The sequence below is a fragment of the Passer montanus genome, unplaced genomic scaffold (genome assembly GCF_014805655.1).
Source record: "Passer montanus isolate IOZ18808 unplaced genomic scaffold, ASM1480565v1 scaffold59, whole genome shotgun sequence".
Lineage (NCBI taxonomy): Eukaryota > Metazoa > Chordata > Aves > Passeriformes > Passeridae > Passer > Passer montanus.
Window position 1 is genome coordinate 484,781 of NW_024370926.1, and position 18,811 is coordinate 503,591.

The 18,811-nt window shown below is 54.5% G+C and overlaps 1 protein-coding gene across 1 annotated transcript in view; it reads right to left on the reverse strand.

The window, feature by feature from the left end:
- The window catches only part of LOC120510622 (SREBF chaperone), a 54,497-nt gene that overhangs the window by 12,406 nt on the left and 23,280 nt on the right, over window positions 1-18,811 (reverse strand). Inside the window, exons 5-14 of the mRNA XM_039726609.1 lie at window positions 10,898-11,118; window positions 9,855-9,960; window positions 8,929-9,101; window positions 7,851-7,977; window positions 6,059-6,171; window positions 5,305-5,399; window positions 4,706-4,804; window positions 3,563-3,769; window positions 1,515-1,918; window positions 49-210 (exon numbers count right to left, since the gene is read on the reverse strand). Coding sequence (XP_039582543.1) covers window positions 49-210; window positions 1,515-1,918; window positions 3,563-3,769; window positions 4,706-4,804; window positions 5,305-5,399; window positions 6,059-6,171; window positions 7,851-7,977; window positions 8,929-9,101; window positions 9,855-9,960; window positions 10,898-11,118 — 1,707 coding nt within the window. The remainder of the gene's footprint in view (window positions 1-48; window positions 211-1,514; window positions 1,919-3,562; window positions 3,770-4,705; window positions 4,805-5,304; window positions 5,400-6,058; window positions 6,172-7,850; window positions 7,978-8,928; window positions 9,102-9,854; window positions 9,961-10,897; window positions 11,119-18,811) is intronic.

Sequence of the window (18,811 nt, forward strand, 5' to 3'; positions counted from 1 at the left end):
GTACAGGGTGACATCAGTTACTTGTACAGGGTGACATCAGTTAGTTACTTGTAGAGGGTGACGTCCTGGTGGCCGCGGGGCGGCTCCGGCTGCGGGGCCGTGCCCAGCAGGGGCTGCGAGCGCCGTGCCTCCTGCGGGTGCCGCAGCTCCAGCGCCTCCTGGGGCTTCAGGTACAGCGTCACAGGGATGGCTGGCAGGATGCTGATGTACCTGGGGGACAGGGCAACAGCTCAGCAGGGCACGAGGGCACAGGCACGGGGCCGCCACGGCGCTTTCAGTGCCTGACCTCAGCTGCTCTGAACTAAAGAGCTCCTTGGAAATACTCTCCTCCAAGTTATTCCCCAGGTTTAACCCCTCAAAGAGCCAACAGTGCAATGAAGTCTGATGAGATCAAGTGGATGCCATGAATTTGAGCCTGCTTTCCTGGGTGCTGCAGGCTGGGAGGTCTCACCAAGAAGCTCCTTCAGCTCAGCTGTCTCCTCCTCACGTGTACTACTTCCATCCCTTGCAGGTGATTGTATCAGAGCATTGTGGAATTACTGAGGCTGCAAAAGCCCTCTGACACCATCAGGTCTGACTGTTCCCCCTTGTCCCCAAACCCCACATCTGTAGGAATGTGCCCTCTGTTGATGGAGTGACCAAATTATTCTTTGTCTGCTTAAAAAAGCAAAAAGCTCAGAGGTTTCTCTCCTCAATTTGGTAAAAAGACACCTCATAGGACCTTTGGGACTTCACCTCAAACCTGGGGCTGCCAATTGGACAGAGGCCCAAAGGTCCCACCTAGGTAATTCAGCAGAAAAAGAAGAGAACAAAGGAAATAATCACTTTTGTAAAGTGTTGTAGCCCTTACCCCTAGCTCAGTTTTTTCTCTGTAAGAACTTTGTTATTTTACCTTTTATTAAACCCTTTTATATTTCCAGCACTAATATTTATACCATTCCAAGTAACAAAGCTGTCTTGGGTGTAATGGGCTCCTCTTAGAGCTCATAAGACCTGGCTCAAAGAGTGACACATTACACACCCACATGCCTTCTGAGCAGTTGTGCCAGGGCTGTACAACCCTTCAGGGGAAGGAATTTTCCCAATATTCACCATGAGCCTCCTCCAAGGAAAGCCTTGAGGCCATTCCTTCTCCTCCTGTCCCTGTTCCTGGGAGCACAGCCCGACCCCCCTGGCTGTCCCCTCCTGTCAGGAGTTGTGCAGAGCCACAAGGTCCCCCCTGAGCCTCCTCTTCTTGTTTTGCTAAGTTTAAAACTTCCAGGATCAAGAAGGACACAAGACACCAAGCACAAGCAGAGTGGAAGAACCCTGACTGCCAGAGGAACAGCCCTGGAGGGTTTGTGAGCTCTGCCCACCCCAGGGGACCTGCTCTGCAGCTCCTCCCACACACACCTGGAATGAGCCCCATGGAAGCAGGTTTTGTGAGCTGGGAGCATGAGGGACAGAGCAAGACAAACCCCCGGGGTCAGCTGCCAGCTCCCCGTGCCAGGGGCACGCCACGCCGGCCCACTTGCCTCTTGGCTAGGGTGATGTTGTAGTAGCTGAAGAGGGCTGGCCAGTGCCTGAAGGACAGCTTCCTCCAGATCTCCTCATCCTCCGCTCCCCAGGTGACCTGTGCCTCCGTTGTCCCCAGCTCCAGCTGCCCCCTGCCCTCAGGGCCCGGGGCCCAGCCGTGCTGCTCGGGCTGCAGCTGCTCCCGCGCCTGCGTCTGGTTCTCCAGCAGCTGCACGGGCTCCGAGGGGAACACGGACAGGTCGAGCTTGGGGTCCCCAGCAGGCAGGACCCCCCCCGGGACGGGCATGGCAGGCAGGCCTGCGTCCCCCAGGGGACTCTGCTCGGTGACCTGGGAGGTGAGGTAGGTGCGGAGCCCAGCGGGATCCGTGTACACCAGGATCCCGATCCAGATCACCGTCCCGGCCTGTGCAGGAAGAGATGGCTGCCTTTAGTGCCACTGTCCTGCCTGGGTGGGCAGGGTGAGACAGCTGCCTTTAGTGCCACGTCCCCTGCCCGGGCAGGGACACAGCTCCCTCAGTGCCACTGTCCTGCCTGGGTGGGCAGGGTGAGACAGCTGCCTTTAGTGCCACCTCCCCTGCCCGGGCAGGGACACAGCTCGCTCAGTGCCACTGTCCTGTCCCTGCCTGGGTAGGGACACAGCTCCTTCAGTGCCACTGTCTTGTCCAGGCAGGGACACAGCTCCTTCAGTGCCACTGCCCTGTCCAGGCAGGGACACAGCTCCCTCAGTACCACTGTCCTGTCCCTGCCCGGGCAGGGACACAGCTCGCTCAGTGCCACTGTCTTGTCCCTGCCTGGGTAGGGACACAGCTCGCTCAGTGCCACTGTCCTGTCCCTGCCCGGGCAGGGTGAGACAGCTCCTTCAGTGCCACTGTCCTGTCTGGGCAGAGACACAGCTCCTTCAGCGCCACTGTCCTGTCCCTGCCCGCGCAGGGTGAGACAGCTCCTTCAGTGCCACTGCCCTGTCCAGGCAGGGACACAGCTCCCTCAGTGCCACCTCCCCAGCTTGAGCTGTGTCTCCAGCCTGAGCAGGATGAGCACTCTAGGTGCCCCCCCGGCAGTCTGGGTGCCATCCCAGCAGTCTGGGTGCCATCCCAGCAGTCTGGGTGCCACCCTGTCAGTGTGTGTGCCCCCCCCATCACTCATGTGCCCCCGTCTCCCTGTGTGCCCCCCATCTCCCTTCAGCGCCCCCAGCTCCCTGTGTGCCCCCATCACTCCGAGTGCCCCGTGTGCCCCGTGTGCCCCCGTGTGCCCGTACCATGATGAGGCGCTGTGCCAGGCGGGTGCGGGCGAAGAAGTAGATGACGCGCAGGCGCTTGGGCAGGCGCAGGTTGCGCAGCGAGGACGGCTGCAGGGTGATGGTGTGCGGCGTGTGCGGCGGCGCCGGGCGCAGCGCCGCGCGGGCACGGCACGCCGCCTTGGCCAGGCACGACTCGGCGGGCAGCCGCTTGGTTAAGTAGGAAGAGATGGCTGCCTTTAGTGCCACTGTCCTGCCTGGGTGGGCAGGGTGAGACAGCTGCCTTTCACTGTCCTTCCCCTGCCCGGGCAGGGACACAGCTCGCTCAGTGCCACTGTCTTGTCCCTGCCTGGGTAGGGACACAGCTCGCTCAGTGCCACTGTCCTGTCCCTGCCCGGGCAGGGTGAGACAGCTCCTTCAGTGCCACTGTCCTGTCTGGGCAGAGACACAGCTCCTTCAGCGCCACTGTCCTGTCCCTGCCCGCGCAGGGTGAGACAGCTCCTTCAGTGCCACTGCCCTGTCCAGGCAGGGACACAGCTCCCTCAGTGCCACCTCCCCAGCTTGAGCTGTGTCTCCAGCCTGAGCAGGATGAGCACTCTAGGTGCCCCCCCGGCAGTCTGGGTGCCATCCCAGCAGTCTGGGTGCCATCCCAGCAGTCTGGGTGCCACCCTGTCAGTGTGTGTGCCCCCCCCATCACTCATGTGCCCCCGTCTCCCTGTGTGCCCCCCATCTCCCTTCAGCGCCCCCAGCTCCCTGTGTGCCCCCATCACTCCGAGTGCCCCGTGTGCCCCGTGTGCCCCCGTGTGCCCGTACCATGATGAGGCGCTGTGCCAGGCGGGTGCGGGCGAAGAAGTAGATGACGCGCAGGCGCTTGGGCAGGCGCAGGTTGCGCAGCGAGGACGGCTGCAGGGTGATGGTGTGCGGCGTGTGCGGCGGCGCCGGGCGCAGCGCCGCGCGGGCACGGCACGCCGCCTTGGCCAGGCACGACTCGGCGGGCAGCCGCTTGTTCAGGTCAGCCAGCTGCAACACAGCCAGGGGCAGCGTGAGGGGCAGGGCAGCCCCAGAGCCCTGGGCAGGGAGTCCTGGGCAGGGACTGCTCCCCAGTGACCCCCTGGTGTCTCCTCCCAGCCCATTTACAGACCCAGGGAAGCACGGAATGCTTGGCATGGAAGGCACCTTAAAGCCAATTCCACCCCCTGCCATGGCAGGGACACCTCCCACTTCTCCAGCCCCAGTGTCCAGCCTGGTCTTGGGCACTGCCAGGGATCCAGGGGCAGCCACAGCTGCTCTGGGCACCCTGTGCCAGCCCTGCCCACCCTCAGAGAGGTAAGTTTCTCCTAAAATCCAACATAAACCTTCTCTCTGTCAGTTTGAAGACACTCCCCCTTAACCTGTCCAATGTCTCTCCCCAGTGTGGCTCCCTTCAGGTCGTGGAAGACCACAAGTAGGTCTCTAAGCTTTCCTTCTCCAGGCTGTGCAATCCCAATTCTCTCAGCCCTTCCTCACAGCAGAGCTGCTCCACCCCTCTAATCAACTTGGTGCCTCCTCTGGATTTGCTCCCACAGCTCCATGTTCTTCCTGAGAGTGTCTTTTCCCTCAAGTGTTCTGTTCCCAATCCCTGTGTTAGTCAAGCAAGTATGAAAATGGGATTCTAACAGCTCAGGATGACAGGAAACAGCCCCAAGCTGACAAGAGAAGGTTTAGGTTAAATATTAGGAAAAATTTCTTCCTGGAATGGGCTGCCCAGCCCTGGCCCAGCTGCCCAGAACAGGGGTGGAGTGCCCATCCCTGGGGGGATTTAACAGCACTGGGGGACACGGTCAGTGGTGAGCACCGTGGTGCTGCTGGGGAGTGCTTAAGGCCTTTCTGAGCTCAGTGGGGTTCTGACTCTGTTCTTTGCCCTTGCAGAGGGGATGCTGGGGCTGGCTCCCCCTCCCTGGCGTGCCCCTTGCCCACCTCCATGCGGCGGATGTCGATGGACAGCACCGTGGTGAAGAAGAACATCTGCAGGAAGAAGTCTGACACCAGCCCCACCACGGCGAAGAGGCAGAACTCCTGTGGGTGGGACAGGGATTAATCCCACTGCCCCAAAGCAGGAGGGAAGCCAGCAGTGCTTTGCTGGCAACCCCCTGATCCACCTCTTGTCCTGGCTGGAGCTCAGGGCTGAGCCCATGTGAGAACACAAGGACATTTATTCTAATTCACATGCTGTGCTCTTTTTGGCCACAATCCCTCTCTGCTCACAGGGAACAAGGGACAGCATGAGAGGAGAAGACCTCAGGTTGTGCCAGGGGAGATTTAGATTAGAAATGAGGGAAAATTTCTTCCCCAAAAGGGGCTGTTAGGCACAGGAACTGCCCGGGGCAGGGGTGCAGTCCCCGTGCCTGCAGGGTTTGAACAGCTGTGTGGCACTGGGGGACATGGGCTCATGGTGGCCTTGGCAAATCCAGAACAGCTGGAGCTGATGGTCTCCAAGGCTTCTGCAGCCCAGCCCATTCCCTGACCCTGACCCTGCTCCCTGCAGGGGCAGGCTCTGTCCTGGCAGCCCCACTCACCTGGATGGCCGGCACCAGGGTGAAGTACCCGATGAGGATGATCCCCAGCTCCGTTGCCATGTTCTTCATGATGGACCAGCTCTCATTGCTCAGGCCTGGGGAAGGGCAAGGACAGGTCAGGGCAGCCTCCTCACTGTGCCAGACATGAACACAGCAAAAGGAGCAGCACTTCCCCCTTTAAAACCAGGAATCTACAGGCAACAGGCCCAAAAGGCCCTTCCAGGCTAAAATTCCTGAGTGCAAAAGCCCACCCAAGTTCTGAGTCCTGCTTCCCATCTAGGATCCAAACCACTCGTATTTTTAAAACTAAAATCAGCATTGCTTTAGAATCTCTTCTCCCTGATGTTTAGAAACAGCTTTGAAGATTGCAAATCCCATTTATCCATGGTGTGAGCACACCTAAATCCTTCCACAAGCACAGAGCATTTATAGAATGGAAAAGATAATTCTGTCTCACATTCAGGGGAATTTTGTAGGATTGTGTTCTGCACTTCTGATATCCATGACCTGAGGACAGTGCTCAGTATCCACACTAGGAAACTCTCCCCTACTCGTATTTTTAATATTTATTTAGCTTGTTTCAGTCAAGAATCCCAAAAAGCAGTGCCCACAACAGCAGCATCGTGTTCTTGGAATTTAAAACAAAAGGCTGTACAAGTCACCTGGTTTCTCCCCAGACCTGGATGAGGCCTTTGCCCCCTGCCAGCCCCTGCTCCCCCAGTTTCCCTCCCTGCAGCCCCCGAGCAGAGCCCACCTTGGGCGATGCGCAGCTTCACCTCCAGGTCCACGGGCGTGGACACCACGGACTTGGTGAGGACCAGCACGTTCTCCAGGCCAATCACCACCACCAGGTATGGGAATATCTCTCTGAGGGAACAGAGGCACAGCTCAGGAGGGGATCCATATAGATAAAGAAGGGAAAGAGGCAGGTTTGGAGCAAGCACGCCCCTGGGAGTCGAGGTGAGGAGACACCAGCCTCCAACCCCTTCCCTCAGTGTCACACTGCACAAGGAAAAGGTTTGTGTTTCCTCTGCCTTGGGCAGAAACCAGTTTTTGCAAAGCTGCAGGAATTCCTGGGAAATGCCCCTTGTGGAGCAGCACTAAATTAATCCTGGTGCTTCCCAGGGACAGAGCCCTGTGCTCTCCAGCACCGGGTACAGCAACAGGGATGGGCCTGGAACACCCTGAGGGACTGGGGGTGGTGGTCACTCATCAGGGAGAGCAGGGAGTGTGTCCCACCTCCTTTAAGGACCATCCCATCCCACCCCTGCCATGGCAGGGACACCTCCCACTGTCCCAGCTGCTCCAAGCCCTGTCCAGCCTGGCCTTGGGCACTGCCAGGGATCCAGGGGCAGCCACAGCTGCTCTGGGAATCCATTCCAGTCCCTCACCACCCTCACAGGGAAGGGTTGCTTCTGTCTATCTCACCTACATTTGCCCTCTTTCAGTCTGAACCACTGCTCCTTGTCCTATCACTGTAGTTCCTGATGGAGAATCCCTCTCCAGCTTCCCTGCAGGCTCCCTCAGACACTGGAAGGGGGGAATGTCAGTGAATGTCCACAGTGAGTGAAAAAACCACCAACACAGATGAGCCTCTCATGGGCAGCTTCTTGCTCATGCCCCAGAATCCAAAATTCAGCAAGAACAACTCAGGCCTGCCTTTAATGAAAGCCCTTTCAGCTCATAAGCCTTGTGAGCCCTCCAGGCAGCACCAGCACAGGACAGAGATGGGAGATGAGCTCCTTGGGGCTGGGAATCTCTGAGCACCAGCACAGGACAGAGATGGGAGATGAGCTCCTTGGGGCTGGCAATCTCTGAGCACCAGCACAGGACAGAGATGGGAGATGAGCTCCTTGGGGCTGGGAATCTCTGAGCAGACAGAACGGAGCTGCTGCAGGAGGAGGCTGAGGGAGAGCCTGCTCAGCTCCAGGAATAACAAATCCAGTGTTATCCCAACAATCCCTCCTGCTTCAGGCACAGAGCCAACTGCTCAGCAGTAAGGAATCTCCAGGACTGGCCAGCAGAGGAGAACATCCCCTGCATCCCTGGTGAGCACCTGATGGTCACCTGGAAAAATCCCTTCCACAGGATTTCTTCTCCTGGGAAGCTGAGAAGCCTCAGAGAAAAATGAAAACAATGATTATCTGATTGCTTCTCCTGTGTTTTGCTGCTTTGGAATGTGGTCTGGAGATTGTTTGTCCACCAGGTGAGTGTTTGACTGGTTTCATGTGAATTGTTTTTACTTAATGACCAATCACAGCCAGGGGTGTAGGGACTGGAAGAGAGAGTCACGAGTTTTCATTATTCATTCATTATTCTGTGTGTATCCTTTCTCTATTCTTTAGTATAGTTTAGTTTAGCATTCTTTAATACACTATAACACCATAAAATAATAAACTAGCCTTCTAAGAACGTGGAGCCACATTCACTCATCCCTCCCCTCGCCGGGGCTGCCTGCAAGTTCATCAGTGGCCGTGTCCAGCACACAGGACTTGTTCCCCTGCACCCAGGGCTGCCCTGGCAGGGCTGGCAGGGCTGGCACGTACCCGCCGTTGAGCGTGGGCGTGAGGCCAAAGAGGGTGCAGAGCCCCACGGACATGAGCAGCGAGCTGAGCACCGTCACCACCGCCGCCAGCGCCAGGCCCCACTTGGACTTCACCATGTCGATCTTGCCTGCAAAACAGCCCCAGCCAGGTGAGCAGGGACAGCACACGGCACGGACACGCGCACACGGACAGACGGACACGGGGGGACAGCCCCAGCAGGTCCCAGGACATCCCCGGCCCAGAGGGACGGCACTGCAGGGTCTGAAATGCAGGTACTGCAGGGTCTGAAATGCAGGCACTGCAGTGCTCGTGTCTGAAATGCAGGTACTGCAGTGTCTGAAATGCAGGTACTGCACTGTCTGAAATGCAGGCACTGCAGGGTCTGAAATGAAATTAAAATACTGCAGTGCTCATGTCTGAAATGCAGGCACTGCACTGTCTGAAATACAGGCACTGCAGTGTCTGAAATTGAGGTACTGCAGTGTCTCAAATGCAGGCACTGCAGTGCTCATGTCTGAAATGCAGGCACTGCAGTGTCTGAAATGCAGGCACTGCAGTGCTCATGTCCCAAATGCAGGCACTCCCTCCCAGGACAAGGTGGGACAGGGGACAATGCTGCTTCACATTTCACACCAGTCCCAGCACTGCAATGAGATGGGAAGAACCAAACTGAAAGGTGGCCAGAGAGGTTTAAACCCACCAGCTCAGAACCTGTGTCTGATAATAGATGAAACAAACTGGGAAAAAAGGCATTCCTGGGGCATCTAAGGGTGCCCAAGACAGAAAACACCTTGGAAGGTATCAATTAATCACGGAATAGTTTGGGTTGGAAGGGACTTTAAAGAAATCTATCCACTATCCCAGACCTTGGACACTTGCAGGGATGGGGAAAGGTGGATCACAAGGAATAACAGCACCCTGGCTGAGAGGGGCAAATGAGCAGAACTCAGATAAACAGTTTTTGATCCTCTCCATGACAGTTGAGGGCAGAACTCCACCACCACCTCTCCTGCTGGAGCAGGTGAGGTCACAGACACCGCCTGCAGCCCCGAGCCCCGGCCAGGCGCCCCAGACCTACGTGTGGAGAAGTAGATGTAGGCGAAGAGGATGATGTAGGTGGTGACGAGCGGGATGAGCTCGGCGATGCCGATCTCCTCCTTGAAGTGCACGTGCACCACGCTCTCCTCCCGCAGGCTGCAGTTGGGGCTGGGGTGCAGCAGCTTCAGCCGGGAGCGCAGGCTGCTCAGGAACCTGGGGACAGCAGCACGTCACTCACCTTTCCCAGGAGCACAGCTGCAGCTCCTGCAGGAGCCCGGCAGCACGCAGCTGCAGGGCTGCACGTGGAGCAGCAGGGCACAGCTTGCTCCCAAAGCTGCTCCTTGCTGGCCCCAACCACCCAGAGCCTGGTTTCTGCAGAGGTCTGCTGGGCTGGCTCACCAAAACTTTGTTTAAAGAAAGCAAAGGCTCGTTAATCACAATCTGGGCCTGTGGGACAGAACAAGCCATGGCCTCAAACACTCCCAGAATTTTCCCAGAATTACAGAATTCTGTGTAAAAATGGCTGGTGGGAGGTGCCACACAGTGGCCCTCAGGGCTCAATGTTTTGGAAGAGCAACTTTAAACTCCCATGCTGCCAAATCCATCCCAGGCATCCCTTGGGGAATTCTGTGCAGCTCAGAGTCCTCAGATCCACTCAATCCACGCCACTTTGGCCAACATTTTCCACCAGCTGAACCAGTGCTTACTGGAAAGCAGAGCAGTCTGAGTACAAGGAACTGGGTCCAACCAGAGCCACTGGGACGTGGATGCCACAGCAGCTCTGGATGCTACAGACCCTGCTTGTGAAGGGGGGCTGAGAACTGAGAGTATTTCATTACCGTAACACACAGCAAGTTTTCTCCCCAGAAAGCACCTTCAGAGATGTGAGATGCTCTAAACCACAGGGAATTGGAGGGCAAGGAAAGATCAGGGAGGGGAAAGCAGCCGTGCCAGAGCAGGCCTCACCTGGAGTCGTAGCGCTGCAGCCCCAGGGTGACGGTGTAGGACACGACGCGGCGCCGGTTGGACAGGCTGACCCCGCTGTACCTGCCAGGCAGCCCGAAGAGCAGGTCTGCAGAGACAGGGGGCATCAGGGACAGCGCTCACACAGCACAGGGGGCACACGTGGCCCTGCCAGCAGCTCCAGCAGGAATGGCTGCTCTCATCCCACAGGATATCCCGTGCTCTGGGGAGAGCCCACGGGTGCAGGCTCCAAGCACAGCGAGCTCACACTCTGGGTGCTCAAAAACAGCCTTTAAATCAAACTTCCTTCAGGGTTACAAACCCCTTTTCAGACATGTAATACAGCACATCACATGCTGTCAGCTCTCTGAGGTTCCAATAAGAGGCTCCAACCACAGCGAGCTCACACCCTGGGTGCTCAAAACCAGCTTTTAAACTTCCTTCAGGGTTACAAACCCCTTTTCAGACATGTAATACAGCACATCACATGCTGTCAGCTCTCTGAGGTTCCAATAAAACCAAAGGATGCAACCTGCATTTAAAGCAGCAATTCCTCTGGCATTATGGAACCACTAACGACCCCACACACGGTCACAGGGTTTCTTTATAACTAAGAGATAAAAACAGTTTGATGATATCCAGATAAAAATAGTTTTATGATATCCATTGTAAGCTTGGGCTGTGTGCAAGGAATTAGAACACACAGGGGAGCAGGATAAATGTTGATTTATCTGTGACAATGAGGCAGCCTTTGAGCGTGACAGAGGGAAAAGCCAGGCTGGAGCACGTGCAGGGTGAGAGGAACAAAACCCTGCTATTTTTACCTGCACAAAGAAGCCTGACTGAGTGATTTGTTCACTTCTCACATAGACAGATCAGGGCTCCAATACACATATGAAATGAGAGACAACAAAGACCGGGCAGCTTCGGCTGCTGGGGATGAAAAAATACTGCCCAAATTGGCACTATCAGCAATTCCAGTGCTGGAATTAGTGAGGATGGAATAACAATGAAGCTGCAGGCAACTCTCAGCTTCCCTGGCTCACCTTTGAGAGTGGCTGACGTCTGCAAGGTCTTTGGCTCATGCTGGTGGATGGTTTTGATGATATCTGGGTCGGCATTGAAGCGCTCGCGGTCGTTCTGCCAGAAGTTGCCCGGGGACAGCAGCAGGCAGCCGTGCTCTGGCAGCAGATTCCTCAGCTTCCTGAGGCCAGGCAGCAGGTCTGTCACCTGCAGACAAACCTCCTCCAGGCTCCTGACCCCCGAGCTGAAAGGCAAACACAGGCTGTGGGACCCAGCCAGGCAAAGGAGAAGCGCTTGGAGAGGAGCGTCCCAGGGACCTGCACCAGCTGTGGCTGCTCTTCCTCCTCACAGCTGGGGCTCCCTGCAACTGTGAGCAGGCTCCAGAGCTCCATCAGCATTCCTGGGGGCTGCCTGGCCCCCAGCTCTCACTCCCCACCCACCTCTGGTACCACACTTTTACACTGAAGACACTTCCACCCGACAGAGAAACTCTCTCTGGAATTCCTCCAGACCTCAAACCCCTCTCTGCACCTCTCTCCACACATGCAGTGGATGTTTCACAGGAGTCCTGGGCACCCTTCCTGGGGTGGGTGCTTTGAGGAGCTCTAAAATGCACCAGGATTCCATGTCTGTGCCTGGGCTGGTGTTTCCAAGTGCTCTGCATTGCATGGAAAGGAGCATTTCCTGAGAGGTGCAGAACTGCACACAGGAGTAACTGGAATGAACTGGAGCCTGACTGGCATCACCCTTAGCAACCACTAATTCAAGCAAAACCCAGCTTGGGTGTACAACAGGCCCTGGTGGGAGGTGTCCTGGGTTGTAAGGTCTGTGTGTGTTCTATTCCCATCTGTTCTCTGCTGTTCATTGGGCAGTTTTTTCTTTATCTCTCTCACAGTCAAACCTCCCTCCAGGAGATCTCTGCTGTTAATGGGTCATTGATTATTAATTATCTGCTGCTCATGGCCACTGAGTGTCCCTGCATGGCTGATCAAATTCCAGCATCCCATGGGGAGATGCTCCGCCCAGGGCAGGAGCCAAGCATTCCTACCTGGATACAATCTGAGATTTCGGGACAGCAGAGCAGCTTCTCCACTGGATTTCCCAGAGGAGCAGCAGCTGCCTCTTCCACTTCAGAGGAAGACTACACCTTTCAACAGCATCCCTGATATATAATAATAGAGAGATATATATTATATATTATAATATAAACTCAGCTTATTCTACTACAATCACATTATTATATTATAAACCCCATCATTATCTTATCTAATACAGTTTCTTACTTACTTCAGGCCTATTCTTACTTGTAACTATAGAAACATAAGTTTGTGATTTCTCTGTTCAGTGTCTGTGTACCTTGCTTTCACATCAGTCTAGGCTCCTTCTAAGGTGTAAATCAAACCCTCCTGAGTCTGTGAGGATTTCTGTCTTTCTGATTCCCACAGGAAAGGAGGCTGGGCAGAAGGAAGGTGGGAAGTGGCTGTTACAGGCTCAGGCCATGGACAAATCCACCCAGGATGGGTCAGAGCTCAGCCAAGTGACCAAACTTTGCACACAACAAGGTGGACCCGCTGACAAAAATCAGAAAAACTGACCCACAGGAAGCCCCAGAGCCCTGCTGTGGACTGGGTGAGTGGTCACACTGAAATGAGGGCACACTGCACAAAAAACTCTGATTTTGGGAGCACGCAGCAGGGGCTGGCACTGAGCAGGAAGACGTGCCAAGGCATCCTCAGAGTGCCCCCAGTGCCAGCTGAGACTTGAACAAAATCACCCAAAATCACTGCCTTTGCAGGTCAGAAGTACCAAACACTCTGTGCCTCCTGGCCAAGAGCTTGTCCTGGGGCTCTGCAATAATCCTCATATATCTATAGCTACATCTGTATCTATGTGGAAAATGCAAATTATATGATTGGCTCTTTGCAGGTATTAAAATGAATATTGTACGTGTTATGTTGGAAAGTTATGCTCTATTAATCTCTTTTAAGTAGTGTGGTAAATATCGTTTTTAGGCTATAGCGTAACATTAAAATAGAAACTATGTGATGTAAGATACTTTTTGTAACCAGCTCAAGGAATGGAAAAGATAACCAAGAAATTCTTTGTTTAGAGATAACAGCAACAGACACCAAGATCCCAAGAGAGGAATTACTGCCTCCTTATTGGGAACAACCAGACTTCGAGGGACCAACAAAACTGATTTACAAGATGGGGGGAAGCTGAAATTAAGCAGAAACACCATGGTTTGAAAGGAATGTTTGAATCACATATGAGATCTATGAATATGCAATAGGCTATTGCTTCTAAGGGGTAATCCTTTGTTAGCAAGGTGTGCTTTGTGGCAGTGCCAGGCACCCTGATGTCTGCAATTATTTGCTTTTTATTGCCTCTCATTGTCCTCATTTTCATTACTATTTCCATTACTATTTTATTACTATTAAGCTTCTGGAATTTTAACACAAGTGAATGGTGTTTTTCACAATCTGTACCTATACACACACACATATATAAATACAATAAACAACTGTTAGGAACCAAAGGGTAGTGCTGTGTCACAAGCTCTCCTGAGCCCCGTGTCTCTCGAACAGCCCCAAAAGACAAAACGGATGATTTCAGGACAAGTGACAGGGAAAGGCAGTCACGCTGAGGTCAGCCCCGCCTGGGATGGTGCCTGTGGCTCGGAGGGCAAGCGAGGCCCGGTGTCCGGGCGGCCCTGGGTTCTGTTTGGGTGCTGTGGGTTCTGTTTGGGTGCTGTGGGCTCTGACCTGGTGTCTGTGGGTTCTGACCTGGTGTTCTGTGGGTTCTGTTTGGGTGCTGTGGGTTCTGACCCCGTGTTCTGTGGGTTCTGTTTGGGTGCTGTGGGTTCTGACCCCGTCAATCTGTACCTATACACACACACATATATAAATACAATAAACAACTGTTAGGAACCAAAGGGTAGTGCTGTGTCACAAGCTCTCCTGAGCCCCGTGTCTCTCGAACAGCCCCAAAAGACAAAACGGATGATTTCAGGACAAGTGACAGGGAAAGGCAGTCACGCTGAGGTCAGCCCCGCCTGGGATGGTGCCTGTGGCTCGGAGGGCAAGCGAGGCCCGGTGTCCGGGCGGCCCTGGGTTCTGTTTGGGTGCTGTGGGTTCTGACCTGGTGTCTGTGGGTTCTGACCTGGTGTTCTGTGGGTTCTGTTTGGGTGCTGTGGGCTCTGACCCCGTGTTCTGTGGGTTCTGTTTGGGTGCTGTGGGTTCTGACCCCGTGTTCTGTGGGTTCTGTTTGGGTGCTGTGGGTTCTGACCCCGTGTTCTGTGGGTTCTGTTTGGGTGCTGTGGGTTCTGACCCCGTGTTCTGTGGGTTCTGTTTGGGTGCTGTGGGTTCTGACCCCGTGTTCTGTGGGTTCTGTTTGGGTGCTGTGGGCTCTGACCCCGTGTTCTGTGGGTTCTGACCCCGTGTTCTGTGGGTTCTGACCCAGTGTTCTGTGGGTTCTGTTTGGGTGCTGTGGGCTCTGACCCGGTGTTTTGTGGGTTCTGACCCCGTGTTCTGTGGGTTCTGTTTGGGTGCTGTGGGCTCTGACCCCGTGTTCTGTGGGTTCTGCCTGGCTGTCTCTGTTCTGTCCCGGTGTCTCTGTTCTGCCCGGGTGTCTCTGTGCTCTGCCCGGGTGTCTGTGTGCTCTGCCCGGGTGTTGTTCTGTCCGGGTGTCTCTGTGCTCTGTCCGGGTGTCTGTGTGTTCTGTCCGGGTGTCTGTATGCTCTGTCCGGGTGTCTCTGTTCTGCCCGGGTGTCTCTGTGCTCTGCCCGGGTGTCTGTGTGCTCTGTCCGGGTGTCTGTGTGCTCTGTCCGGGTGTCTGTGTGTCCCAAGGACAGGGGTACCTCGATGCAGACCCCGCTCCGCTCCGTGCTCTGCTCCCAACAGCGCAGCGCCCCCGCGTGGCGGCGGCCGGAACAGCGCCCTGCGCCGCCGGGGCCGAACCGCGGGAACCGGGCGGGAACAGGGGGGGAACGGGGCGGGAAGGGGAACGGGAACGGGAACGGGGCGGGAACGGGGGGGAAAGAGGGCGGGAAGGGGGCGGGAACGGCGCGGGATCCCCGGGCCCGGGCACCGCACGGGCACCGCTCTCCGGGCCCGGGCTCCCCGCAAAGCCGGGCACGGACACCCGCAGGACCTGCCTGTGCATCGCCTCGGGGAGCAGGGAGGGCTGGGGGCAGTCACTGACACCCTCCGGGGGAACAAAGGCAGCCCTGGACAGAGCACCCTGCCCAGGCACGGACTGACCAGCGGCAGGGGGAAAGAGGGCGGGAACGGCGCGGGATCCCCGGGCCTGGGCACCGCACGAGACCGCACGGGCACCGCTCTCCGGGCCCGGGCTCCCCGCAAAGCCGGGCACGGACACCCGCAGGACCTGCCTGTGCATCGCCTCGGGGAGCAGGGAGGGCTGGGGGCAGTCACTGACACCCTCCGGGGGAACAAAGGCAGCCCTGGACAGAGCACCCTGCCCAGGCACGGACTGACCAGCGGCCGTGCTGAGGCTGCACACGCTGAGGAGCTCAGGAGTGACCATCCCTGCATGGTCACACTCACTCTGGAGTGACCATCCCTGCATGGTCACACTCACTCTGGAGTGACCATCCCTGCATGGTCACACTCACTCTGGAGTGACCATCCCTGCATGGTTACACTCACAATAACGCCTTCACACTGAGGAGCTCCGGAGTGACCATCCCTGAATGGTTACACGAACAACGGTGTGACCATCCCTGCATGGTCACACTCACTCTGGAGTGACCATCCCTGCATGGTCACACTCACTCTGGAGTGACCATCCCTGCATGGTCACACTCACTCTGGAGTGACCATCCCTGCATGGTTACACTCACAATAACGCCTTCACACTGAGGAGCTCCGGAGTGACCATCCCTGCATGGTTACACCCAGAACAATGTGACCATCCCTGCATGGTTACACTCACTCTGGAGTGACCATCCCTGCATGGTTACACTCAGAACAATGCCTTCCTGCTGAGGAGCTCTGGAGTGACCATCCCTGCATGGTCACACTCACTCTGGAGTGACCATCCCTGCATGGTTACACTCACAACAACGCCTTCAATCCCACAGCACCCTGATCTGTCAGCCATCCCAACAGCGACTGCAAAGGGAGCAGGGCTGGTTTTCCCCCAACACAGCACACACAGAACCAACAGACCTGACCCTTGCAGGAGAAATTCCCACCTGAAGCCCCTGCAGACTGTGACACTGGTAACAACAGCAGCTGCTGGATTTGTTCTCAGTTTCCTGCTCATTTCATTAAATGTTTGGATGATGGGAATTCCACACCACACATATTTTCTAGTGGCCTTCCTGCAGCTGGAGTGATGCTCCTTCTGGAAGGAAGAACAGCCCAGATGCACACAGTGGTAAAGTCCTGGGCAGTGCTGTTAAGGTGCTAGAGCATGTGAGCTTTCAATGGCTTGGATTAGTATTTACTTATGGTCAGCCCAGTAGATTTGCAGTGTATATGAGTTATTGCTCCAGAATGCTCGTGTCTTCACTCTGGTTGTCACAGGGGGTGGAAAAGATTTCCCCCTGAATGTGCTGTGACACTGGTAACAACATCTACTGCTGGATTTGTTCTCAATTTCCCACTCATTTCATTAAATATTTGGATGAGAATTCCACACCAAACATATTTTCCAGTGGCCTTCCTGCAGCTGGAGTGATGCTCCTTCTGGAAGGAAGGACAGCCCAGATGCACACAGTGGTAAAGTCCTGGGCAGTGCTGTTAAGGTGCTAGAGCATGTGAGCTTTCAATGGCTTGCATGAATATTTACTTATGGTCTGTCCCAGTAGTTTTGCAGTGTATATGAGTTATTGCTCCAGAATGCTCGTGTCTTCACTCTGGTTGTCACAGGGGGTGGAAAAGATTTCCCCCTGAATGTAAGTTGAATTTTCCAGAACATGATTCTGGAATCAGTTTTGTGCATCTCTTCCCATCTCCTCGGGGTAAGGTATAAAACTCCCCATGGCAGTAGGTGGGAACTATTTGAGTTTCATTCCAGCTGTGATCCCCCTGGGGCTAAAATCCAGATTGTCCTGTAGTACATGCACATTTGGCCAAGTGATTGGTCAGGTTAGCACTGTCTAACACTTGATATGGTGAGCAAGGACAGGTGAAATGCTGAACTTCACTGAGGAACACTGGGCTGAGAACCAGGGATGGAAGTGAAGGGAGTCACTGACCCATCACTGAACTCCTCCAACCACTGCAACTGAGAAATTAACTCCAGGAACTTTTCCTGGATCCTCATTTGCATCCCATCTTTCCTATAGTTTTAACACTCAGGGGGTGGGGAACATCCTGATCCACACAGACTGGTAACAATACAAGTGAAATTACTTGTTTGGGTTCTCCTCTGCCACCATGAACACTCTGGACTAAACACTGAACACTCTGGCTATACCCTGCCACTGTAACTTTTTTTAATCAGTAATCATTATATATCTAGATCTACATCTATCTATCCTATCTATCTATCCATCCATCATCCATGCCCTGAGCAGGGACACTGCTTTGCCCTGTGGTGACTCCAGGGGCTGAGTGAAGGCTCCTGAACCCTCCCCATGTCCACGGGCAGCTCCATCTGACTCCCAGTCAATGCTGGCTCCTTTGCCAGCTCTAACACAGGTTGTGCTGTAATCTACTGGAACTTCTTCTCTTTTTTACTGTGGAGATATTCTGATTAACATCTTCCATCTGTTATTTCCTGTCTGTTTAATAAATAATTCACTTTATAAAGACACCTCATTTGCCTTCACCAGAACTTGTGGGCCAGAGGGAGTCCTTAAATTTAAACTGCTGCCAAAGCCTGAGGCTAAGGCCTGCCTGGCTCTGGCTCTGCACATCTCAGGAAGTGCTTCCAGATGGCAAATGAACTGAAGCCTTTGTAAGATCCCCCTCCAGAAGAGATTTCTCATAACAACTACAAAGAACGAGCAGAGAAATTCAAAACTGATGACTTGCCTTTGTGAACACCCCCTGCACAACGTGCACCCCGTGGCTGCACGGCAGGACACCTGGACAAGGCTCAGCTGTCAAAAGACAGCAATGGCAAACACACTTCCAAAAACGGTGTTCATAGGGACCAAAGCTTGGGGGAGGAAAATGTAAAGGAACTGAGGCAGTGATGGCTCTGGAAAGGGCTCCAGGAGAGCCAGATGACCATGGTTTGTATTTTATCAGCTCTGGAACGTGGCAGAGATAACAGCTCTGCTGCAGATAAGCCCAGGGCCGTCCCTGTCTGCGAGGCCACCCAGCCCTGGGATCCTGTCCCTGTGGGATGCTGAGGGTGCACAGTGACACCAAACCCACGCTGGGCAAAGCACAGGCTCCAGGTCACTCCTGAATGAACACAGGTGAGTGCTTGGGTCTGCAGCCAGGGGAAACACACCCAGGTGTGCTTCCTGCCCAGGTACACTTAGCAACCTGCAGCTCCCTCCTTTTATATAAAATCATATAAAAGATATGTAAGAGAATAGAATATAAAACAGAATACAAAACAGGCCAGTTTGCATGTAAAAAAAAATATTCCTGCTCAGCTTTGTCACTGGCAACAAACAAGAACTTCATAATGACTTTTGAGGTAATTGCAGAATTTACCTCAAAATTAGATGCTTCCTGAAATACCCAAATGCATCCCCAAAAAGGTAACCTTGCCCCAAGGTTTGGGTCTAAATGCTGAAGTAATTTTCTCCTGGTGGTACAAAGAGCAATAATAAAAGTAATAATTTTGTTTCTGTGTTGCATCACTGCTCATGAAGGGCAATGCCAAGGGGAGATAATGAGAATACAATGAGAAGACAAGGGAGATAATGAGAACACAGCACAGGCCTGGCAGCACGCTGCTTCTGCCTGTAATTGGCAACAGATGATTATCCCATGGGATAAGGGAGG